The sequence below is a fragment of the Lepidochelys kempii genome, chromosome 22 (genome assembly GCF_965140265.1).
Source record: "Lepidochelys kempii isolate rLepKem1 chromosome 22, rLepKem1.hap2, whole genome shotgun sequence".
Taxonomy (NCBI): domain Eukaryota; kingdom Metazoa; phylum Chordata; order Testudines; family Cheloniidae; genus Lepidochelys; species Lepidochelys kempii.
Genome location: NC_133277.1, coordinates 10,612,437 through 10,637,620, shown reverse-complemented (window position 1 = coordinate 10,637,620; position 25,184 = coordinate 10,612,437). Strand labels below are relative to the sequence as shown.

The window sequence follows — 25,184 nt, the reverse complement described above, 5'->3', positions numbered from 1 at the left end:
AACTCTGAATTCATCATCAGTTTTGGTCTTAATTTTCAAAAGTGACCAAAGATTTTCAGAGCTCAACTTAAGACAGCTCAAAGTGCTGCTCACTCGCCCCCTGAAGATCAGGGCCCTTTCAGAGGTCTCTAGTTGGGCACCCATATTATTAGTTACTTTTGAAAATGTGAATGCCTTGTATTTATGGTTCTTCATTTAGCAGAGTGAAGTCAGTGTTAGTGAATGGAGCTGGAGACCCAAGGCCAATATTTAGCCACAGAAAAAGTCCTGCAAAGGGAAAGTTTTCATACCCATTCAGCCCTGCCAGGGAGAGACACTGCCCCCATCTCCCCAGCCCCCTCTAGGGTGGGACTGATTGGAGTTCACTCTCCATGATCCATTCAACAATTGGGCCCACTACTGAACTTTCCTACAAAGAGGCCAGCTGTGATGTGGGCTCTTCTACAGTTAGGAAATGGGCTGAGGACATCACCTTGTTTCACACAGCCCACACAAGAGTCACACCACTTTCATCCACAACTAATCTGGGACAGATTCAAACTATGAACTGAGTGTGAAGTAACTGGCTACATAAGCCATCACCGATATTCTGAGCTAGCCAGAGTTTTCATAATAGGAAGGTGGAGTGAGACTTACATGCCCAACTCTGCACTGAGTTCTCCGCCCAGCATACCACAGAAGGGAGAGCAGTCATATAGTTCGGGGGAAATGCATTTGCGTGTGGATGCCAGACGGACTTCCCCAGGAGCACAGCGCTCCTCCACCTGCAAAAACAACATGAGCACACACATGTGAGATAGGGTCAAGCAGTTACACCATGGCCATGGCACCATTTGAACTGTCTCCACCCCATCCAACAGCCAAACTCCAGCATTGGAAGGGTAACCTCTTACCCAGTTAACACTGTTACAAAAAACACTGGTCAGAACACAGGGAGGAAGAATAAGAACGATTTCACTTCCATTACAGTTCTCCGACCAGCTCTAATTGAAAGGTGCCATAATGACAACCCCAGAGACATAAGTCCCATAGATCTGGCCTCTGTTACCATAGTACATAAGCACCTCACAACACCCTGGGAAGGGAGAGAAGTATTATCCCCATTTCACAGAGTGGAAAGTGAGGCACAGAGAGACTTGTCCAGGGTCACAGAGGGATTTTGTGGCAGAGCAGGGAATTGATCCCAGACTGTTGAGTCCCAAGTTTGTGTTCTAACCACTGCACCATCCTCCCATGTGTTACATTACCCATCCCCTGAGCCATTCAGTTTCAGTGGGCACAAGGGCTGTGCTGCAGCAATCTTACCTGAGGCTGGCAGTCTTGGTCACTGTTGGTGTCAGAATTTTTCTTGCCTCTCTCATCATAGTAAACGTACCCTGCTTGGCAGACACAAGAGCCATCTGACTCCTGAAAAGCCCGGTTCAGCCCATGGCAGCTACAGCTGCTAGCCCCTTTGGAGACAGCAGCAACAGTGTCATGGAATTAGGTTTCAAATCAATGGAAGGGAGCATCTTTTGTGGAACAAACTGTGCCCACAAAAAGGGAACTCTTCCCATGTCATCTGTTCCCCATGGCTTCATGCCATATCTGTGATGTTATTGACATGCCCAAGTGCGCAGTCACTTTATCCTTGGAAGGCTGATACAGCTATGTGGCGGGGGGTGGAGGGACAGCTTGATTCAGCTGCCATATGCAGTCTCAACTCCATCATCAGAAAAGTTCTTGTGGCAGGATCGTTTGCACTGAGCGGCAGGAGGGGCCCAGTTGGGGGTTTTCAGAAGTGACAGATAGACAAGCCCTCTTTTAACTTGTCGATTGAACCATCTGGGTCAGGATGGGGCCAGCTGAGGGCTCTGTGGATCACCGGTCCCACCCCACTAGGGGTGACTTGAAATGCTAGAGTTATGCCGCACGGCAGACCCCAGACTGTTATCTATTCTTCCCTCCCACTTGTACCCCATGGGACTAAATCCCCTCAGCTTCCACAGTTTGTGTGGGGCAGGAGGCAGGTTTGAAGGCCGTGCACTCAGTCTCAGCTGGAGGACAGACCAGGGGGCCATTGGGGATGGGAGGCAAACACAGAGCATCACAGAGGCCCCAGTTGGCTGTCGTGTTCCTGGTTGAGGAAGTCATTCATAATAAGCACAGAGGCCAACGGTTTGGTGTTTTACCACCACTCTCTAAGCAAGCAAGCCAGCTTCCCCTACACAGGGCGTGACTCACCTGGCTGTGAGAAGGAAGAGCTCCCGCAGGGGAAACACCCTGTCTGAGCATAGAGGTGGTTGAAGGAGCCGGCAGGACAGGCATGGCATTCCTTGGGCTGCTTTGCCAAGCTGCTGTTCCCGTGGGTCCCTGGGGGGCAGGGCATGGGTGCAGGTGCCCGGAGAGGGCAGTAATACCCCCTGGGGCAGGGCTGCTGGAGATAACTTGCACTGCCTGGGGAAAGCAACGGGGGCATTTCAGACACAGAGACTGCTGTCCCCTCCACTGGGGAAACACTGAACAGAATGGGAAGGACCCAGCCCAGTGCAATGCTGGAGACAGTCAAGGGGATGAAATTATTCAACTCAGATGGAGCCAGTGGCACCCAGTGTGGTGTATGCGTGAGGCTCTCCATGCCCTGCACAAGTAACTAATGTGCCCAGCTTGCTTAACAAAGGATCCCAGTGGAAACCTGCCATCAGCTCTTTGAAAGATGAGTCTTCCTCTCCTCTGAAAGCCAACAGTGTCACTTGGCAAGTCCTGAGTGCCCTCTAACACCCAGATTCACAGCGGGATCCCTTGTAATATACCAGGCCTCCCACAACCCAGACAGACAGCCATGTCCCCTATATCACCCCAGCTTTCTATTCCATGGAATCCCTGCTCATTTACCTTGTGGGCAACTGAAGCCTGATGGGCAGGGCTCGCAGGATGGGCTGATGAGGGAGTCACTACGGTAGGTGCCCGGATCGCAAATCCTGCAGCATTTCTCAAAGGAGTCCCTTGGGCCGGTCACATTCAGGGCTGTGTATCCTCCCTTGCAGAGCAGTGGATGGGCACTGCCTGGGGGGCAGTAATAGGGGAACACACACCTAAAGGGAGAGACAAAGGCAGGAAGCAAGGTGAATGGGAAAAGCACTTGGCTGCAACTCCTGGTGGCCAGGCTGGAAGGGAACAAGTCTTCACAGCATCCTAGGATACAGGCAATGAAGAGGAGGAGAGGGAGGAGATAATCCCCTGGGAAGGCAGCAGTTAAATGCCTACCTGGGAGAAGATAATTGCTACATTTTAAGAAAAGTGATAGAATGGAACCTGCTTCAAATGGAGTGAAGTGTCTTTATATAATCAGTGAAAGTCCATTCAAATGCAGTGAAGCTTCTCTCACTACACTATAAACAGAGTTTCACCATAACACAGTTCCCTGAAAGCAGCTGCCAATGCACCGACAGCTGTCTAAACCCTAGAACTACATGGAGAGTGATGCTTTGCACAGATATATTCAGAATGACCTTCTGCACTAGCAATACTGGACTGGATGTGAAAATAACACATCATACTAAATTTGCAAAAGCACCATTTAAATTGGCACCCTTGGAAATGCTCAGACATTTCTAAGCACACAGTTCTGGATTACAGAGTCATGGCTCATACGCAAACTCTGTTTTGCATGTGTATGCTGATACCATGTAGACATGCAAATCTACATTTTACAGCTTCCCAGAATGAATTTCCAAAACAATGAAAATAAAAATTCAGAGGTTAGCTCAGTGCAAATTTAAAAGGGGTCTCATCAGGCCAAATTCTTTCTCCCTGCCCCATTCCCCTCCCCAACCTCAGGCTGACTGCTACAAATTGAGGATCACCCTAACTGGCCCCAATAGTTTACGTCCTACTATTTCAAAATCTGCGATTATGACGGAAAATATTTTTGAAACGTTTGCAAAATGCATGAAGGTTGTGACTAAAACCTTCTGATTTTACAGCAGGTGGATTTCAGAGTATACAGAGCTGCTAGGACCCTTCACCAAGAATGCTCCATACTCACAGCTGCTCAGCGGTGTTGTACTTGGATGATCCTTCCGGACAATAATATCCACCTGGACACATGGAAGGGACCCCTGTGTGGAGCCCACAATAGGAGCCACCCCTGCATATGGTTGGATTCACTGAACCTGACGGGGACATAAGAACTGGTGATAATGTGACGTTCCCAGGGAGCAGCAGAAGGAGATGGGGGAGGGGGGATATTTAAACCCTGTGATCATTCAGTGGGCAAGACATGTGGTTAGGATGATGGAGGACAGATCAGCTCAGCGTTTCACGGACGGACATCCTTATGGTGCCCAACCTCATGGCCAGCCAAGGAACCGATGGAGGGATAACACTGAACAAGACGTAAGAGCTCCTAACGTGAATTACCATCAATGGAAAAAATATGCCATTGACAAGAAGTGGGGGGAAATTCTGTGGTCTATAGCGCCAGGGAGGAAAGTACCATCCCTATATGCCCCACCTTGTTCACTGACGGACACAGACCCATTTGCTGGAAATCCATCAACTTGCCTATTGACTTAAACTTTAACACAGAAAGGGACTGGCTCATGTTTGGCTGCTGCAAGGCACCTGCTCTTCTCCAGTCCCAGCTCATTCTACTTGGGTGTCACAATCGCAGCAAAACTCTGGATGGGATTCTGGGGGTGATAACCAGGAAGGGCCTTGGGATGCTCAGCCTGCCCACAATGTCACCTCAGGGTGAGCGGCACCCATGAAGCTCACTGCAGGGAAGCGATCACAGGGTCATCACTGCCTGCTACAATCAGGAGCCATTGTGCTCAGTGTTGTGCTTGGCAAAAAAGGACAAAAAACAAGAAGCCTGGGCATGTCACCTGGTGGGCACTCGTAGCCAGGTTGGCAAAGAGCTCCTTGGACATTGGGCAGCCCCGTCTCTGCTGGGTCCGGGCAATAGCAGCCAGGAGAGCAGGGGTCACACTCTTCCAAAGATGCTGCACCAGGCTGGGTCCTGAAGGTACCAGGTGGGCATAAAAACCTGTCCCCTTTACCTGGGCACCAATATCCGGGGGGGCAGGGGTAGTCCTCAAAACTGGTAAGGCCTGGTGAAGAGACAATGAAAAGAAGGGCTGTGAAGGGAAAGGGTGGCAAGCTGCCCAGGTTCTACCGCCTCCGTGAACATGAGTGGCTCATACAGCAGACCCTGGAATTTCCACCCCCTCCTGTCTCAGGGATTGATCCCACTGCAATGGGAGATTTGCATCTGACTTCAACAGCAGCAATATTTGGCCCTTGGCTGGCAGCTCACCTGGTGTTTGGCAGAGATAACCTGGGGGGCAAGGTTGGCAATCTGCCAGGCTCTGTGCCCCTGGGGCTGGGCGGTAAGTGTGCTCGGGGCATTGCTGAGGTGCCAAGAGAGTGACGGGGTCGGTGAGATTCACGCCGCCACAGTAGTGTCCAGGGGGGCATGGGTAGCTCACTGGATCCCCTGAACAAACAGAAAACAGGAGCATCAGCAGAGGTACTCTCACTCTCAAGCCAGAACCTTCTTCCCAAGCCTCCTGCTGGGCATCTCTCATTGGATCCTATTCAAACACCTACACGGAAAGAATCCAGCCACAGACAGCACCCCTCTCTGGAAGACTAGAACTACAGAGCACAGGGGAACTGGAGATTGAATTTGGTTTGGGGCCCTTCTCTAGACCAATGACTCTCAACCTGTCCAGATGACTGTACCCCTTTCTGGAGTCTGGTTTGTCTTGTGTACCCCTAAGTTATCCCTCACTTATATACTGCTTGCTTACAAAATCAGACATAAAAATACAAAAGTGTCACAGCACATTATGACTGAAAAAAATAGCTTACTTTCTCATTTTTACCATATTATTATAAAATAAATCCCTTGGAATATAAATATTGTACTTACATTTCAGTGTATAGTAATATAGAGCAGTATAAACAAGTCATTGTCTCTATGAAATTTTAGTTTGTACTGACTTTGCTAGTGCTTTTTATGTAGCCTGTTGTAAAACTAGGCCAATATCTCGATGAGTTGATGTACCCCCTGGAAGACCTCTGAGTACCCCCAGGGGTATGTGTGCCCCTGGTTGAGAACCACTGCCTAGATTATAAAGCCCTGCTTACATTTACAGAGCTTCATAAAATAATACAAATTAATAGTAATAATAAAAGTATAAGGTGCATAAAGTATGTATTTATTCTTTCCTCTGCAGTATCCAGCACTGGTCACTCACTGATGAAGACAGGGTACCTTACTGGATGGACCATGGATTTGTCCAAGCTTCCTGTGTTTCATTTTCCAGACCCCTACATCAGTACCCACTTGACTGGCTCACTGATCTCACACACACACTTTCCTCTGTGACACATAATCAGTTATTCCCAGTGTCTCCCGAGTCCCAACCTGCTTTACACCAGTGGCCAGGTGGACAGGGCAGGCAGTCCTCTCTCCGCCTCGCCCCTGGGACAGCTCCAATGGTGTTGGGGGGGCATGGTGTGGGCACCTCGGAGCCTTCCTTGCAGTAGAAACCTAAGGGAGAAACAAAAAAATGTTCTTTCTGATGGGCAAGGTGACTCAGTGGCTATCTCCCTCTGACACTGCATTAGCAGCTGCAGGGCTTTGGGTGAGCTGTTCGCACAAAGAGCCACAACAGTCACATTCAGAGCTTGCCAGGCCAACAATCCAGCTCTGTGAATTTGCACCAGCAGACACTGGCATCATTACGTTCCATCAACCACCTCCTGACCTTAGCATTACCTGACAAGTCAGAGGAGAGAACTGACAGTGGGCAGAGTCCAGAGCCCCAGGAGTCCCGCTCCAACATAAAGCTAAGGCCAGAGGGCTGGTTATCTCTCCTGGCAGCTGAGTCAGAAGGGCCCACACTCTGGGACCCGATCTCCAGCCCAGGGTGGATGGTTTGGGGGTGATAAAGCCAAAACTAACCATTCAAAACACTAATTCAATGTCCCCTTTTGACACCAAGGAGCAAAGCATGATGAATTATCACGTAGGAGATCAGAGCTTAGGACTCAAGGCTCTTGTTCTGAATTCAGCACAGAACAGGGACCAGCATGCAGACAGCTTGCTCAGCCCCTTAGGGCAGCACTTATTAGGACAAGAGGCATTGGAGCTGGACTGGGGCTGAGACACAGAGTTCAGATGGGCTCTGGGTTTGGGCACCAGGATTGCTTGGATCTGGGATTTTTGGTCAGGTATGTCTTTGTTCAGAAATCAGGGAAATGGAAGGAGCTGATGAGGAGGCACTAATGAATGCAGCACTTTCAATACAGATAAAGATCCCCTTTACTCATCCTAAACTGATGGCACCTTCAAAGCAGGGGTCAGAACAGGTCATGCAGAGATATCAGACACTTGCTCATTCAGAGTCCCTGGCTGGTTAAAACCAGATATCTACTGTACACTTTACATACCACTGTGATTCTCACTCACCTGCTGGGCAGAGACCCGCACACACTTGCCCCCAGCGGCATTCAGTCAGGGAGCTCCAGGAAAAGTCATGGCCCTGGGGAGTAGACTCAGAACTCCCGGCCTGGCAGAAGTACCCAGCAGCACACTTCCCCTCCAGCCGCCCGCCCCTGGTGTAGAAGAGAGCAGTGGGAATTTACATGGGAAGCTGGTGGAGATGTGCTGAAGGCAAACACTAGCTCATATGTTGGACCCTGCCTGCAACGTACCCATTGCTGGCAAACTGAGGACTTTATAGCCATAAAAGGCGCAGGTGGACTGCGGTACTGGGCCCCCATTTGATAAAGGCAGAAATTAGAGGGGAGGTGGGCTCCTGAGCTGGAATGCTGGCTCAGACACAGGCCCTTTCCGTGACCTTAGACAAGTCACTTCAGGTATAATTGACAAGGACATTCAGTGAGACCCAGGCTCCCAAGTGACAGTCACTTTTCAAAATGGGTCTCAGGCTTCTAAGTTGCTCTGATGCCTTTAAAAACGTTACCCGTCACCTCTCTCTGCCCCAGTCGACCATCCCCTCTATACGATGGGGTGACGATGTTTACTATCCTTGAGAAATGGGCCTGAACTCAAACATGGCAGCCCAAAACTGCCAATGGTTTGCGAAGTTCACTTCTGCCTACAAAATTTGTGCCTGGGGCCCATCGCGATAGACCCCCCCCACCATGAGGCTATTGAGCACTAAATAGCTAACGTTCATATAAAGAGTCAGTGAAGTGCTAAGCAGAATCATTTTCACTTGCTTTCTGGGAGCAGAAATAATCTGCAGAAACTACTTTAAGCACTTTTCCATACTCCAAGACTGAATGAAACCAGCAGACTGTCCCAGCTAAGTCCTCAGTTTGCTTGAGGAAAGGCCAAAGGGTGTTCCTGAATTTTCTAGTAATGTCTATCACGACATGATAAATGTCTATAAAATAACAAATGGCCTACAGAAGGGAGACCTGGTGCTTATGGTCTCCCTCTCTTGTAGCACAAGAACAAGGAGAGAGTCTCAGGAAACTGGAGACAGTATCCAAAGCAGGACAGTGTAGAGGCAAAGGTGGAGGGCTCCCTCCACACAGCTCTCAGTGGTACAATCTGGGCTGGAATAAAGGTTTCAGTATGTATACTGGGGTCACTTCACTACCTACTGAAGTACAGCCACCTCTGGGGTGGAACAAAGTAGCTGCTCAACCATGCACAACAATACAGCCCAACTATTTAGGGCAGGGAGGAAGAATACCAACTTCAACTGAAACTACAGAGGCAACAGCCAGAATAAGGACCTGCAGTAGTGACCGGGTGAACAGGACAGACATTCTCTCTCCTCCCTGAGGCCAGTCATGTCTGGAGGGGTGAATGTGCCATCAGGACACGGAGCAGGAACCAGTGTACCTAACACAGAAACATGAGAGTAAATATAAAGCCAGAGAGGGCCTTGAAATGCTTTACAGTACTTCTGTCATTCAGGAAGCCCATTATTTGCAGTAACTATACTCTTTTGAATTGTCCCATGTCTCAGGGTGACAAAACCAGCCACATCACCAGCATGCTGTCACTCACAGGGCATAATTATTCACATGCTCTGTGCTGGCATGGAATTACTCCAGGTTATCAGGGTCTGATCAGTGCAGAGGGCATTGCAGAGCCCTTAAGAGCAAATCTCTGCACCCTGAACTCAAGGCATCACCAAATGAAGAAGGGCTCTGCTTGGTGCCTACCTGTCTGTTCACGCCCCAGGGCAGTTCCCCCATACCTGCTCTCGCCTTGTCGTCTCACACATACTTACACAACTTCTTCTCTCCCCTGTTCCCCGTCCCACCCCAGGTTGGAGGAAGGTATGCATAAGGGGCCTGATTCTTGCCTGCCTGCCACCTGGTCATTCACACTAGTGCGGAGGGAGTGCATTGTGATTGGATAATGTTTTACATCCAGATCACACAGATGTAAATGATTCCACCCGGTACAAGGCAAAAGTAAGTATGGCCCAAGGTTTACTCCACTTCTGCTCCCCCATTCCCCAGCCTTTAGAAGAATCCCTCCTTGTTTGGAGTGAGACGCACTGACATAGGGCCAAAGGGAAGACATATACCCAGCAGAGAAGGGACAAGGAATGGAAGGGGAAGTAGCAGTCGCAGTGTGACGGGGAAGGGCATATACTGGGCACTTGCTATACAGCCAGGCCAGGAGAGCAGTATGAGCTAGTGTGTACTGCTGTGTGTGTGAAGGACTATCCCATACATACCTTCAGGACAGTAGGTGTGTGGAGGGCAGGGTTGGGGGTCTCCTGCAACTGCCTCTTGGCAGTAGAAGCCTGGTTGGCAAGGAATGCAGGACTCAGAACCCCTGTTTGGCTGGTATTCCCCAGTGGGGCATGGGGCTGGGTGGACAGACCCAGAGGAACAGAAGTGACCCTAGGAATCAGAAACAGAAGGAAGAGAAATGCACAGAGATCCAAACAAATTCAGGGTCTGTTTGTAGGGCCAACTACTGGAGCTGCTGAAGCCTGTGGCAAAACTCCTCTTGACTTAACTCCTTTTGACTTAACTTGACTTAACAGAGGCCTGTGGCCTCTGCAGCTTCTCTTCACATGAAAGCTGGAAACTCTTTATCTTAATGTTAACTGGCACTGTTGGCTGTCACCAGCGGGCAATCCTGGCAGAGGTGCCAAAGACTGAATGGGTATGGAGACTCAACCCCCAGTCAGAGGACAGTACCTTGGGGCAGAGGAATGCGGTGGGGCTGAAGGAGCTGAAGTTCGCTGGGCAGTAGAAACCCGCAGCACAGGGTCCTGTAGGTGAGCTCAGACCGATGCTAGCACAGAAGAATCCAGGATAGCATGGCACACAGCTGTCCTGGGAGGAGCCACCTGGGTTGAGGGGTGGGGAGAGCTAGAGTTACAGGGGAATGCAGATGGGGGAGGAAGAGCCCATCTGAATCACAGTAACATCAGTGTTGTATTTGCTATGATAATTGTATTGCAATCAGCTGGCCAGGATGCACACCACTGTCCCAACTGGCTGGAAACAGAACTGCCCTACTGTGTGTCATAGGCACTACACTGCTGACCACTAAGGGAGAATGTCCCTTAATTCAAGTGACAGGGGCCTGTGCTTTTGTAGCTGACAGGTCTGAGTTGCATCTCTGGTGTTGTCCTGGATTTTCTTAGCGGCCCTGGTGTCCAGCATTGTGACCAGCATAATGTTCCCAGGTAGCTACATATTTGTTACCGTATGCTGTGCAAGTCAAAATTAGGCCCCACTGCTCTGTGGATCCCAGGAGAAATTCATGAGGGGAGCCGCACTCACCTGTGGCATTATTCAGGGTGCCCACTGGGCAGGCGACTGGGAACTGAGTGCCCTCCGGACAGTAGTGTCCAGGTGGACAGGGCCCATTGAGTGGGAGCCTGGGTGTCCTGTGTGGGATGGCATCGGCAGCTCCTCCTGAGCAGTAATATCCAGCTGAACACAGACCTGCCATTGGGAAAAAGAGGCTGCTCAGGGTTCAGCCCATGGCACTTAGTTCCAGCGAGGTCAGGGGAAGAACCTACCCCAGCTCCAGAACTAGGAAGCTGGGCCAGGACAAAAGCAGCTTTCTACTGTCTCCTCTACAGATAGCATCCATCAGGGGCTCCTCTATGTCCCCACCTCCATCTTCTCACTTCCTGGACCCTTCTATTCTCGCCTGACCTCCCCTCCCCCAGTCTCTACATCCTCCCCTGCAGACATTCACAAAGACGCCCCCAGGCCTTTCTTTCATCTCCTGGTTCCCCTTGTGACAATGTCCTCTGGAATGAGCTCAGTTTTTCCTCTCTTCCTTCATAACTCAAACCTTTGCATCTTGGCATCATCTTAATTGCTCTGTGCTAGAGAGAGAGACAGAGATGAGCTGAGGAGACGGCAGAGAAGGAGAGAGCACTGGGGGGGCTAGACAGAAAAGAGAGATGGGTAGAAAAGAGTAGGAAAAGAGAGAGAGAGCAGGAAGAAAGGAGAGAGAGAAGGGGGACAAGAAAAGGAATTGGGAGGGGGAAGCTAAAGGACTCGAGATGACAGATTCAAATCCCTTTACACAAAAACTTGATTAACAGAATGACAGAGCGAGGAAGTGAATGAGAGTAAGAGAGAGGGAGGGGTTTGGAGGGTTCCTTTAACTCCCTTCCTCTGATCTTTTAGGAATCTCCACCACCTCCTGGCCTCATCCAGAAATCCCCACTCCCTGCCCTCCCCACATGAAGCAGGTGTAAGCCTCAAGGACCTCCAGTGCCTGGTGGCCCTGGGTCTACCAGGACAACTTACCATCTGGTTCCCAGTTAGCATCCCCTCTGCAGTACCTCCCCACTGGACACAATTTGCATGCAGCGGGGGACAGTGCCCCATTCAGATTGTTCATGGTACCTTCAGGGCATGGCAGGGGCATTGCAGCCTGAGCTGGACAATAATAACCTGTAAATACAAAGAGGTGAATTAGGCACTCTTCATCAGACAAAGCACCTGCCTTGGAAACCTGGCTCCACTGACAGTTAATGGCAAAACTCCCATGATCTTCAAAGCAGCCAGGATTCCACCCCATGAGCCCTGGGCTCATTCACAATATTTACTACCCTTAAAAGAAAGGAAGGCACTGCTGGGTCTGGTGCACGGGGTGGGTGAGCAGCAAAGGGGAGCTGTGTGCATTTCTGTGGGCTCCCCCTCAGACACTGCACCTTCCCCTCTTGTTCTGCTGTACAGCTGGCTGCCTTACCTCTGGGGCAGCTGACTGGCTCCACAGTGGCAGCATGTCTGCAGGCCATACCAGCCGGACAAGGGAGGCAGGTGCTTGCTCCAGGCATAGGGCTGAAAGTGCCTGGCTCACAGGGTATCTCCAGTCTGGTGCCAGTGGGACAGAAGAAGCCACTGGGGCATTTGTAACCACGAATCCCATCGGAAGGGCAGGGAGCAGAGTTTCCTTCATGGCAAACATACCTGTGAGTGGGAAGAGAGAATTCAAAGAGCTGAAACATGGGCCTCCAAGCACTGCTCTGATGGAGGAAAGGGAGTGGGGGGCTAGGCACATTTGGGACTTTTTCTTTTCAGTGAAAATGACTGGTAAAGCATCTATTTGTTTCTGCTACTGCAACTGAAGGTATGGCTACACTTGGAGCTGGAGGTATAAATTCCAGCTTGAGCAGACATACCTGCGCTAGCTCTGATCCAGCTAATGTGCTAAAAATATACCTCCAGCACTCAGTGTAGATGTACCGTAGTGCCCACAACATGCCCCCAGTTTTTATTTAAATGAACAGGGCTAAACTGCTCAGCTTCCCTTGTCTTCAGTCAGAGTAAGGGTGCAGCCACTGAGCATCAGGCCATGTTCATTTGGGTCCCTACCTTTGTTTATGTATTACTGAGTCACATTTCTGCTACACTGCTCCACAGAACACCAATTCCAAGCTTGGGCACCCCTAACAACTTCTTTAAGCTACATCTCATAACAGCAAACAGACTACAGTAATTACCTATGGATATCACTGCCCCAGTGGTGACATAAATACAACAAGCATTTAATAAGCTCGACCAATTAAATCCTCATTCCCCACAACCTCTCCCATCTCCCTATGGGCTAAGGCGACCACATGGACCCTGCAGCATGCCCTAAAGGATAACGACCTCAATCCAAAAGGGGACTGACTTCCCAATCTCCCCGAGAGAGGCTGTCCGGCCAGAAGCCGTCTCTCTGATACCAAATGGGGTCCAGCTTCCCCCCATGTGGGTGCTTGTCACCTGATCACGTCACCTCTTAACTTTCTCTTCAATAAACTAAATACATGAAGCATTTTCAGGCCCTCACTGTAAGGGAGGTTTGTGAGATGGATGGACAATGGCCTAAGCGCATTTTTCCATCTGCAAAGTCTTGGATTGTAATGACAGGTTTCAGAGGAACAGCCGTGTTAGTCTGTATTCGCAAAAAGAAAAGGAGGACTTGTGGCACCTTAGAGACTAACCAATTTATTTGAGCATGAGCTTTCGTGAGCTCACGAAAGCTCATGCTCAAATAAATTGGTTAGTCTCTAAGGTGCCACAAGTCCTCCTTTTCTTTTTTGGATTGTAATGTTGCCTTCTTATTGATTATTGCACCCCCTTGTGGGAGAAGAGTTTAATGCAGGAGGAGAAAGGAAAACAAAAACAAAATGTTCTGTGTTGACAAATGGTACATTCCTTTTGTGATGCCCAAGGAAAGATCTCTGGGCTAAATCATGAGTTTGTAGCAAACTAAACATCTCTGTATTGAATTTAGTGCTGGTGGAAGGCATAAGATTGACAGCCATGGAGACTGAAGGCTTCTGTACCATCTACAGAACAGACAGACCAAGTGCAGGCTTCATAACTGACCTGAAAGGACTAGCACCCCTCCAGGAGTGAGAAAAGTATGGTCTCTGGGGTTCTGTTAATCCTTGACATCTGTTTGGAGATTGTCAACAAGAGGGCCAGTTGTGTCACTGGGCCGGACTTTCTGTGGCCCTGCATCTTGTGCAGTCATTTACACCAGTGCAAAGAAGGCTACCAAATGAACCAGGTGTTGTGTGGTTGCAAGTTACACCCAGCTGGTATAAACGATTACACACAAGGTGCAGGACAACAGAGATTCAGACCCAGTCTGTGGTTTGAACTCTTGTGGTTTGAACTCCTGTCCCAGCAGAACCGGAATGTTATCACAAATGCGTTTTGCATAGGTCTGTGAATAGCCACCTGATGGCAACGATATTTGATGAGCATCAATTTGGGCTGGATTCTAACTGGTGACCTAGGAGGCAAAAGCTCTATATCCTGTTACCAATCTACGGGGTCCTCTCAGTCCTGTGCCCCTATTTGTCAATGATGACATGTGACTGGGTTCCCTGATGTTACTTCCAAAGGAGGCCTGCAGGTCTTGGTTTGTCAATATGAGAAGGAGAATGACCACATTGCCACACCCCGCATGACACGGCGCTGTCTGGGACAGATCAGACAATCCCGCCTGGCCGCAGTACTGTCCCGCTGGGCAGGGCTGGCATTGCTTCTCTGCTCCCAGGCCCAGGGAGGGGGAGTAGGATCCAGGAGGGCAGGGCATAGGATGGCTTGTGCCGCTGGGGCAGAAATGCCCAGGGGGGCAGATGTCATTTCCAGGCAGAGGTAGGCCAGCAGATTCCACCTGTGAAACAAAAAATAGAGAAAAAGAGAGGAAGAGAAAATTAACACATTGGAAACATGGCTTTCCCAGGTCGTGCTGCAGAAAGACTGGAAAGCATGGATGTGAGCTGAGTGTTGCAGGTCTGCTCCCTCTGGAGCTCTCAATGCAGGACTGGACTGGCTTAAAAGCGGCCCCTGGCATGTTGGTTGGTCCAATGTTGGCCAACATTTGTGCCATGACTTAGCCAGTGGGTTTCTAGGCAGCACAGCACCCAGGTGAGAGGTGCAGGAATAAAGACATGGCAGGGACTGATTCCAAGGCATCATCACATCTCAGCAGCAAGGCCACCGCCTACTCTTCTCAGCATCTATCAGGAGTGGAGCTGCCTCCCAATACCAAGGAGCTCACCCGCAGCATGTGAATCATCACAGTACTCTGCTGGAACGATCCCAAACACTGCAGCTTCCATTGGCATTACGGGAGTGTTGGGGAGTGATTACTCTAGAACATTATAGTGTTATCATTAGTAATAGGATAGAAGCCCTTACTCCCTAGTTCAAACCCAAGATCACTGCATTGGGGATGCCATCGTGGGCAGCCAAGCCATAGCCTGGCATTCATTCACCTTGTGTCTGGTGGGGGCTGGGTGGATGGCTCCCCAGGTGCAGTAATAGCCCGAGTGGCAGAGCCCCGATGGCTGGGACAGTGCTGTAGATGAGCAATACATGCCTGAAATGAGCAGAAAAGAAATCCAAAGTGAGGGGGGGTCTCCAGAGCTCCTCTATGTTGTATCTGCTGAGAAAGTCAGCAGGGAGTAACTGAAGGCAGAACTTGACCTTTCATCTTTCCCCAGAGTCTTCCCTCAGATGCTCTACAGATTACTTGTGCCAGACCTTTACTTACTTGGTGGGCAGGGCTCACAGTCAGATTCACCAGTGGCACCAGTCTTGGGTCCAAATGTACCCCTGGGACATGGATGTTCTGTACCAAAGCTGGTGCCGGGTGGACAGAAGTACCCTTCAGGGCACAACCTGGGTGTCTGTATCCCAGAACCTAGAACACAAAGAATGGCAACTTGCTCTGGAGATTTCATGATTGCTTTTCTTGTGACTAGGGAGTTTTTATGTGTTGACCTTAAACTCCTACCAGAACATTAAGCCTTTCTTGACCCACTGCTGGCTCAGCTAAATGCAGGATGTCTCAGCTCTAGTCCTAAATTCACTGAGCATTATGTAGAGGATGCCACCTTCCTCCCAAGACTGGGCAGAGTCAGGGCAATGCGTGAAATGCTCATTGTAAGTAAATCTTGCTGAGTGCTTTGGATTCTGTGAATCGAAGGTGCTACAGGAATGTCCATCATCATTATTACGTTGCTATATTTGACAGGCTGCAAAGCTTCATGGCTTGAGGATGGCAGAAATGTCTAGCGTTGTCCCACCCCTACTGGCCTGCTGCTTGACACTCTGACAGGTGTATTTCTCCTTCACCCAGTGGCGGAACTGACCTGCCACCCTTCCCCTCTATACCAATGCAATTTGTGCCCACCTGGCAGAGGCCTACTGAAGTGAATAAGGACACTCTGAAGTCAATGGGAATTGCACCTGTGTGTCTCAGAGAACTTGCCCCATTGTGCTTAACCGGAAGACACTGTTCTCAGCCTTCCCTCAGCAACAGACTTAAAAAAACACAGCCCTCCCCAGAACCCCCTCACTTTTGCTGGATGGTTCACAGAAGAATCCTGCTGGGCAGATGTCACATGATTCTTTCCCTTCCTGTGCCTGGTGGGTCCCCTTCTCACAGGCCATGGGAATGGAAGATCCTGCAGGGCAGGAGAAGCCCCGGGGGCAGCGATAGGAGAGAGGAGTGGCTGAGGTCTGGCCTGGTGGGCAGTAGTAACCAGCAGAGCACAGTCCCTCTGCAGCAGTTTTTCCTAGCCCTGCAGTTATGGAGGAAGAAGAGCCTTTTGGTTCCCATCCTATCGCTCTGGTGCCTGACCTCAACACATGCCCAGTTCAAATCAGGCAACAAATGTTCTCCACAGTGAAAATCCAGCCTCAGAAAGTCAGACGCTTATTACTGCATCACCCAGGCAAGCCAGTTACTGCACCAATCAAAGCAGAGCTTTGCTATGCTGTAGCTGTCCTGGGGAAGCATGGGGTTCTGGTTACAGCTTTGAGTTGGGATCAAGGAAGTCTGAGTTTCATTTCCTTCTCTCCCACAAATTTCTTGTGTGAACTTGGGCAAGCCACTTCACCCCTGGTTCCCTATCTGTAAAATGAGGACAGTAATCCTTCTCTATCTTGAGGCCAGGTGCAAGAGGGCAAGTGAGTTAATGCGTGTGAGGTGCTCAGATATTACAGTGATAGGGGACAAATAAATGCCTGGGTAGACAGACAGAAGGCGCAGACCACACAAACAGTAGTAGCTATCTCAGAGCAGTAATATGATCCTTCACTTACAGTAGCTCATGGCTGCTAACCAGTGTCAAATACCTGCCTGCCAGGCTATTTCTTGTCCCTGGATTATGAGGGAGACATCTCTGGCACTGAGATCATACTGAGATTTGTCTTTCTGTTGGATCTTTATTTATGATATTGAGAAAGTCCTATGCTACCTCACTCTCCTGAGCCACACCAGATATTTCATTCATGACTCTGGCACTGAGTATGTGAGCAACGTGGTAACAAGTGTCAGCCGCTTTTTAAGGGTTTAAACCCCAAGGGGGCAGAGGAAGTGTGACCAGCCCAAAGTGGTAGTAAAGAGAAACTGGATGAAGCTGAACCAAGGAAACCATTGTCATACCAAGAAACCCTTCTGAATGGTGAAATGTCTGAGCCTGGAAGAGGCACCCAAGGGAAGTGTTGGAAGACACATCACTTGAGACATGTAAAACTAGGCCGGACAAATATCCTATAGGAAACCACCCCGCACTGGCCAAAGGAATTGGGCTATTGATCTAATGTGATTATCTGCAGTTATAACAGGTTAGATCCTGGAATGTCTGTCAAGACAATTCTGCAGGCTGGGAAGAGCATCTACTCCCACTTGTCTGCTACTCCACCTTCTCCTCCCCAAACATCAAACAACACTGATGAAGACTCATACCACTGCAGAAATATCCAGCTGGGCAGGGCTGACAGTCTGTTAAGTGCCATTTCCCACTGTGTGGGTTGAGGCTTCCAGCACCACATGGGATTGGGGACTCAGTGCCCTTGGGGCAGTAGGATCCAGGTGGACAGTGTTTCTGGTCTGGCCGTGTGGATTCCATATCACAGTAATACCCAGCATAACAGGTTCCTGCAAAGCAGAGAATTTCAGGAAAAAGACTAAGAAACGTGAATCTCAGAACTGTCAGTGCGTTGGTGGCTTAGCTGGTCTTGTCTAGAGGGTTTTGGTCTCGAAATCCAGCTCTTAAATTCACAAGGATTTGTGAGATTTCTGTCTCTTCCAGCTTTTAGTCTGGCTGGGGATCTTCCAACTTTAGTTCCAATTCAATCCAAGCTGGAACAGGATTCAGAACATGACCCTTCCCAGCATGCTGGTGTCCTACAAATCGTAATGGGCCAGATCCAACCCTAGGTTAGCTACCGATTGGTGATGCTGTGGAATAAAAACAACGGCATGAATCTTATACATACACATACAGATCCATGATGTATACTACTCACCTGAAACGCTGGCCAACCCTTCTCCTTGGCAGAACTTCCCCCCAGGGCAGGGCAGACAAGCATTGTGGGATGCCATCCCAGACTGGGGTAGAAAGGTGCCAGTGGGACAAGGCACTGGGCTGCTGCTACCCAGTGGGCAGAAGTGTCCTGCTGGGCACAAGTCTCCAGTTTCATCGTTAACAGGATTAGGTACACGTGCTTTCAAAATGCAGTAATACCTGGGCAAACAAGGACCACTCGGGGTCAAGAGGCCTGGTGAGGAGGAGGACAAAAACAAAAAACAGAGGCGTTATGTAGTTCACAGGTTTAGGGCTGCAAAAACTGGCAAAGCCATGGCATCTAGATTAATTTAATGTCTAATGCCCCATGCAGTGCTCTCCTGCTCCTGCACCACACTGTGATTTATCCACAGAGGCATTTAGAGATGGGGCTAATGAAGAACCTGACATCCACCTGACCAAGGAGAGAGAATACAGGATAAATTAATCGCAGACCCAAACCAACTCTGGTTCAGGATTTGTAATCCTTCACCAACTGGGTCTGGCCAAACCAAAACCATCTTTGTCTTTGCCCATCTCTATTTATCTAGCGGAGATGAAGGTTTAGAATGACATTGGAATCTTCTATATCTAGACCACTTTTCATCTCCAAAAATCCCGCAAAAGACTGTGCAGGTATGGCTTCACCCACTGCTGAAATGTGGCCACTTCTGGGGTGAAGCACAACAGCTGTTTACCAGGACATAGTATCACCACACAACAGTGCAGGAGAGGGACTAAAGAAGGATAAGTATATTCAATGGGCAAACAGGTATCCCAGTTCAAACAAGCTAATCAGGGGTTAGTTTCTAAGGCCATATTCCCTGTTGGGGTTTCTCTCTCATGCATGAAATCAAGACCTACTGTCTTCATTCCAAGTTCAGTTGGACCCTCCAAGAAAAAATGCAGGATTTTCCCAGCCTGAACAGGGAAGATAATCTCCACCTGTCTGCTCCTTACCTGCATCTGCACAGAATTTCCCCCCAGGGCAAGCCCTGCAGTCCTTGGAACTGCTCAGCCCAGTCTGGTTACTGAAGGTGCCCTCAGGGCATGGGTACTGCTTGGCAGCTTTAGTTCCTGAGAGGCAGTAGTACCCAGCCGGGCAATCTGCTGGCTTGATCGCTCCATGTGAAAAGGTCTCCTTGTGATCTTGGATTTGGACTTCTGGGTCACAGAACCTACCAATAAAAGGCCAATTAAATGGAATTAACCTGTCACAGCCCACAATTCTGCCAGGATAAAGAAGGGTCATTCTCCATGCAACAGCCGTAGCCTGTGACTGCAAGACAAGGCAATGTGGAATGCCCTTCAGGAAACAAATGAGGACTCAGATGAAGCCTTTCTGTGGGAAGCTGTTATCTTTGGGACCATTTTGCACCTCCCTGGAGACAAGTCTACAGGATGACAACTCTGTGATGAAGGGCTTATAATACAGAAATTGATATAATGAGAAGGAAGGAGATACAAGGACACGATCAAGGAGACCAGCCATGTATATCAAAGGATATAACAGACCAGCCCAAGGCAAATCATCAAGAGGGGAATTCATATGTTAATTCCCAGTAGAAGAACCAGGATACTGGAGCAGGCTAAATGCATTCCACTTACTTTCCTGCTGGGCATGTCTTGCACCGGCTTTGACCAGTCTGGTCCTGGTATTTCCCAGAAGGACAGGTTTTGGGCTCTGGACTGCCTGTGGGGCAATAGTGACCAACAGGACATATATAATCTAGGAATAAGAGAATGGATTGGATTAATGCTGAGACTGTGCATAACTCCTGTGTGCTGCTGCATAGGGCTGTAATGGCCAGCCGTAGTAAGGGACAGTGTCAAAGGGAAAGAACTCGCAGATTTAATATTGTGAACGTTTCATAAAGAACTGAAGAAAAATGGGTATGTTAACAGCTTTATCAGACACATCCAACCAGGCTGGAGGCCTACAAGGGGCTCACTAAGGAACAGCTTCAACGGCCATTGAAATTCTTCCTCTGACTTCACTGGGGATAGAGTATACCCTAAAGCTCCCGAAGCCGAGTCCTGACCCACAATGGGCCTTATGAAAAACTTAGATAGGTTCTTCAGGGATTTCCTCTTTCATTTGTTCCAGTCCATGGACACAAAGGGATAATCTTTGCATAATTATAGCCACAGGTAGGGTAAGCTCTTTGAGGGGTCAGGACTTTGTCTTTGTTCTGTGTTTGTCCAGCACGTAGCACAAAGGGGTCCTGGTCCGCAACTGGGGCTGCAAAGGGCTACCACAATAGAAATAACAATGAACAAACTGGACAACCATACAGATTCACTCCCAGCTCAGCTCAGCAACTGAGAGACAGGTGATAGTGCTTAGGTGGCTTTATCAGAACTGCTCACAGCTCCCCCGTTTGGCTAAACTGGGTACAGTACTTAAAGGGACATACCTCACAGTAACTAGCAATTTTGGAACATTTCCGTTATTGATACTTTCACTCATTTCCCTGTGAGAAGAGTCATCCAAGAACTTTCCTACCTGGATTAAGGCCTGATACAGACCCCTCTGGGCAAAACCAGCCTTCCTTACACAGCCCCTCTGGTGTACTTTGACCTCGGTGGGAACAGAACCACCCTGCTAAACAGGGCTGGCAATCTTGTGCTGATTGGCCACCATGATAGGCCAAAAAAGAGCCTTGAAAAGAAAAGAAAAATACACACTAACATTCTCCCAGCATCCTGAATGTGCCTGGATATCCCGGGGGGGGGGGGGGGTAGGGGGGTGGAGGGGGGGATTTGGGAGTTGGGGGGGAGGGAGGGGAAGGAGTGCTGAAAGGCTGGAGGGAGAGTTCTCAGCAAGTCTAGTTCCAGCCTCTCTGGCCAGGAGATGCCGAAGGGAATAGTGTATGAGCATTGGCTGTGGTGGACCGAACAGGTAGTGCAGTCCCAGTCTTCCCTATGATGGGATGGTATCGGAGGTGGCATTTGAGCGCTAGTTGCTGGGTAGTTCATATCCATTCTGGTGCTACCTAAGGACTGGCAGCTCTGGTTTACAATACCTACATGCCAATACCAGAAAACTAAGCAATCCAAAAAGTGTCTCTCTCTCGCCTTCCTCTTGCCATAATCCTTATGCTTTGCTAAGGAAGGTGTGAAAGACCAGTTCCCATTGTTTGTAGGGAAAGGAACTGAAACGGAGGATTTTAAATGTTTTCAGCTCCCTGTTGCTTTGCCACATTTCCCCAGAATGGCTTAGCAAAGCCATCTCTCCACCTCCTGGAGCACAGCTGTTATTGGGTGCACATTTAGGGCTGGATGCTCCTCATTTAACAGCCTCAGAGTAAAAGCTAAGATCCCATGCTGACAGAGGCCGCCCCTTAGGCACTGCTGCGGCATGCTTCAGTGCCACACAGCAAGAAGCTTTAAAACAATGTCAGGAACTCAGGTGTCCCACAAGGCATCAGGCAAAGGAAAGAAGGGCACCCAGCAGCCACTGTCTGATCTACCTGGGGGACATGGAGATGGAGAAGAACTTCCTTGGGGACACACATAGCCTGGAGGACAAATATTTCCCACTGCCCCGTCTGTTGGGTTGGGAAGCGTGGACCCCCCAGTGCAGTAAAAGCCAGCGTCACAGGGACCAGATGGTGCAGCCAGCTCTGCAGATGCACAGTACGAGCCTAGAAAAGGGAACAGAAGGGAGACTCTCTTACAGGCTCCTTGTCTCTGTGCTTGTCCCACTAGATTCCCAAAGCACTTGAGCTGCAATAATGTCATAGCATACATACATAGCAACAGCCAATAGGAGACAGCAGCAGTCTAGTGGTGACAGCACCAAACTGGGAGAGTCAGAGGAGTTTGCAGGGTGGGGGAAGGGTTTGTATCAACATTTTTGTCTCTTTGGCAAAAAATAATATATTCTCTCCTACCTGGGGTACAGGGAATAGGAAGGGATGAGCCACCAGGACAAAACGTTCCTGCTTGGCACAGTCTGAAGGACCCGGGAGGTGAAGCTTCTGACCCTGCTAATGGAACGGACGGAACTTGAGAGAGGCAAAGGAACATACAGCAACAGACAGAGCCTCACTCCCATGTCCCAACCTCTTCTGCTCTCTAGGTACTTACAGCACATGACCTTCATCACCACAGTATGTGAAATGCACCAGGTGGGTGGAAATTCCTCCCTATGCACATCCTCCCACAATGCAAACACACACCCAGCCTCTCCCCAGGGAAGTGATCTACTCCTGCCAAGATCACAGACCCATTGCAAACACACATCCCCACCCCAAACAAGGGGTCTCGTTTCATTTCACGTGACTGCATGAAGCAGCGTCTTTTCCTCTCTCCACTCTGTCTTTTACCAGCACTGCAAAAAGACACCTCATGGGCCCTTTTCTTCAGCTGGGACTTCTTGACGCTTTTGTAATATCACCACGTCTAATAATAATAATAATTGAGTTCCACTGCTTCCTTCAGTGCCGGAGTGTGGATTACGAAAGATATTGGCTCGCCTGATGCTGATTCGGGTGGACAAAACCATCCAGGCATGCATGGTCCGTCAGGACTCGTCAAGCCTGATTTGGAGCAGACTTTTCCAGGGGGACACAGCTGGCACTTGGAGGCATCCCTCGTGTTTAAGTCCTGGCTGTAGGTTCCTTGTGGACAGGGATACTGTGTGGCAAACTCCGTATTCCTTGGGCAGTAATGTCCTAGGAGGGAGACGACAGTTTTCCTAACAGTTAAGAGATGCTTGCAATATCTCATATTGTTAGCAAGGGCACTGGGGTGCCCTCTCCATCAGTTTCCCCAAAAGAACTGATCCCAGGATATGTCAACCAGTCCATGGTATGACTCCTCAGTACTGTACAGGAGCTCCAGCCAAGGTGGAAGCATTCAGTGAAGCTGATAGCGCTTTACCTTCGTGCTGAGCCTTACAAAGAGCTGCTAGTGCCCCCAAGACACTGTTCCCCACATTCCCTATGGTGTAACTGCAGCTGCACTCACCTGCGGGACAGTCTGTGTAATTGGTGGAACCAGCCTTACAGTAAAAGCCTTCTGGGCACTCCAAACACTGCGCCTTTCCCCAGAATGGGCTGTAGCTTCCTGCGGGGCATGGCTGTGCTCTACTGCTCCCCACTGTGCAGTAGTGCCCTGGGGGACACGGCCCCCCACTGCTGGTGGTCTGTGAAGACAAAGTGCTGTTGTTACAGAAGAGGTTCCCACTAATCTCACTGTGGCCCAGAGATCCTCAAATGTCTTTAGTCTCCTAACTTCCACTGATTTCAATGGAAGTTACAATACTAAATATCTGTGTGGATCTGGGCCTATCTGCAACTTCAGAAGAAATGTATCTTGCAGCAGGAATACACCAAATCTTAATGGGGAGGACAGCCAGCGTGATGGAAAATGCTTTGTTCATCATTCACTTCTGGCCAATCCCTTCTGCTATAATCCCATCGTAGCTCACAAAATGAGCAGGGGAGGTGCTTGGGCGGCTGCCAAGGAACACCAAGGTTTGCTGCAGGAAGTGGTGCTGGTAATCTGGTAGGTAGTCCGGCCTGACCTCAGAGTCAGCCTGGTGCTGTGCTGCTGGGGTGGGGGAAAGGTACTGAGGCATGAAACCAAGATCCTGAGCCAGGCAGTCTTTAAACTTCATAAGGTATTTTGTGTAAGAGCCATGTCAATAGATCCAGTGCCCTGTCCACATTCGAGTTCTGCAGACCTCTGTAATGCCAGCTGGAAATGGCATTCTTTTTCACTTCCTCTCATGTTGTGTAGTGTTGCTGTGTGCTGGTAAGAGGGTCATGAATTCAACCCCAGAGGTGGATATATGTCAGCACTGGGTGAATAAGTGTTGTGTATAGTTTGCAATGTTCTGGGATTCTTGGCGATGAAAGGTAAAAAATTTTATTCAACCATCTCTGTCCACTCATCAAAAGAGGACAAATGGGAGTGAGGCAGTATGGATATGAAAGGGCTGAACTATTATGGACATGTTTTACACCTAGAACAGAGAGGAGGTTGGGTATGTTTGGTGTCTCTAGATTCCTTCAGCCTTAACAAACTAGACGTATATGTCAGGGAAAGGAAGTTATGCAAACAGTCTCAGAAATCCACAGAGAAGTTTGTCTGGGTTAGAATTCTTCCCCTCACACAATAGCTTTTGGGCATGGTACTGATGGTGGGGCTGACAGAACAAGCGGTCAATGGCAAGGACAAATCAAGGGGAGAGGGTTTCATGTAGGAACTGCAAATATGGATGCCTGATGCCCCCTGCAGGCGATGGGTGGTGGGACTTATATGGCAGGAAGAGAAGAACTATATGGACATTTGGTTCTCTACATCCAGAAATTCTGGGTTTCACAATGTTATAACCCAGACACAGCTTACCATGGAAGGTCTAGGAGAAACAGCTCCTCTGGTGCAATAGAACCCAGCTTCACAGACACCCGCAGGAAATATGAGTCCAGTTCCATTGCAGAAATATCCTGAAAGAGAGAAGAGGCATAACAGCATGTCTATGGCGTTGGGATGACAGACCAAGGGACAGCAGCAGGTGAAAACTGAAGAGTAAATCCCACATAAAAAGCAAGAGGTCTGGCTACACCCACATACATGTTACAGGAGATATTTCCATTCAGAATAGCTTTAACATAGAACATACCTAACATGCCTAGAGAGACAGCATGGATTGCACCACCAACACACTCCAACCCAAACCATTCTGAAGGGGAAAGAGAGAGTCAGCCTCTGACACTGCAAAACACTGGAAAGACCTTCTCCTGGGGTGAGGAAGTGGGAGACTTTATCCTCTCTGTGATCCTTTTTACCTACGTATCCCTGAAAGAGCAGTCACTAATTGCAAGCCCTAATGATTCATAGATA

At 49.3% G+C, this 25,184-nt stretch overlaps 1 protein-coding gene and 1 long non-coding RNA gene across 11 annotated transcripts in view; both read right to left on the bottom strand.

The window, feature by feature from the left end:
* Positions 1-22,689, bottom strand: part of LOC140901666 (uncharacterized) — a 51,334-nt gene extending 28,645 nt beyond the window's left edge. For all 10 annotated transcript variants that reach the window (XR_012155922.1, XR_012155923.1, XM_073320904.1 and 7 more), the window contains exons 1-26: positions 22,226-22,689; positions 21,803-21,976; positions 20,836-20,991; positions 19,938-20,058; positions 19,290-19,507; positions 18,292-18,543; positions 17,729-17,920; positions 16,335-16,559; positions 15,527-15,676; positions 15,249-15,352; positions 14,427-14,644; positions 12,218-12,438; positions 11,773-11,919; positions 10,786-10,950; positions 10,195-10,346; positions 9,723-9,891; positions 8,764-8,872; positions 7,463-7,608; positions 6,416-6,541; positions 5,300-5,479; positions 4,869-5,093; positions 4,028-4,154; positions 2,875-3,074; positions 2,224-2,436; positions 1,306-1,451; positions 637-764 (exon numbers count right to left, since the gene is read on the bottom strand). Coding sequence is in view for 8 of the 10 variants with exons in the window: in XM_073320904.1 (XP_073177005.1) it covers positions 637-764; positions 1,306-1,451; positions 2,224-2,436; positions 2,875-3,074; positions 4,028-4,154; positions 4,869-5,093; positions 5,300-5,479; positions 6,416-6,541; positions 7,463-7,608; positions 8,764-8,872; positions 9,723-9,891; positions 10,195-10,346; positions 10,786-10,950; positions 11,773-11,919; positions 12,218-12,438; positions 14,427-14,644; positions 15,249-15,352; positions 15,527-15,676; positions 16,335-16,559; positions 17,729-17,920; positions 18,292-18,543; positions 19,290-19,507; positions 19,938-20,058; positions 20,836-20,991; positions 21,803-21,976; positions 22,226-22,361 (4,400 nt within the window). In the remaining 2 variants the exon portion in view is untranslated. The remainder of the gene's footprint in view (positions 1-636; positions 765-1,305; positions 1,452-2,223; positions 2,437-2,874; positions 3,075-4,027; positions 4,155-4,868; positions 5,094-5,299; positions 5,480-6,415; positions 6,542-7,462; positions 7,609-8,763; positions 8,873-9,722; positions 9,892-10,194; positions 10,347-10,785; positions 10,951-11,772; positions 11,920-12,217; positions 12,439-14,426; positions 14,645-15,248; positions 15,353-15,526; positions 15,677-16,334; positions 16,560-17,728; positions 17,921-18,291; positions 18,544-19,289; positions 19,508-19,937; positions 20,059-20,835; positions 20,992-21,802; positions 21,977-22,225) is intronic.
* Positions 22,690-22,791: 102 nt separating this feature from the next.
* LOC140901667 (uncharacterized) lies at positions 22,792-24,773 on the bottom strand. The gene is made up of 3 exons (XR_012155924.1): positions 24,690-24,773; positions 23,304-23,481; positions 22,792-23,008 (listed from the first exon to the last, which is right to left on the bottom strand). It is a non-coding gene; the product is annotated as an uncharacterized lncRNA (long non-coding RNA).
* Positions 24,774-25,184: the final 411 nt, after the last annotated feature.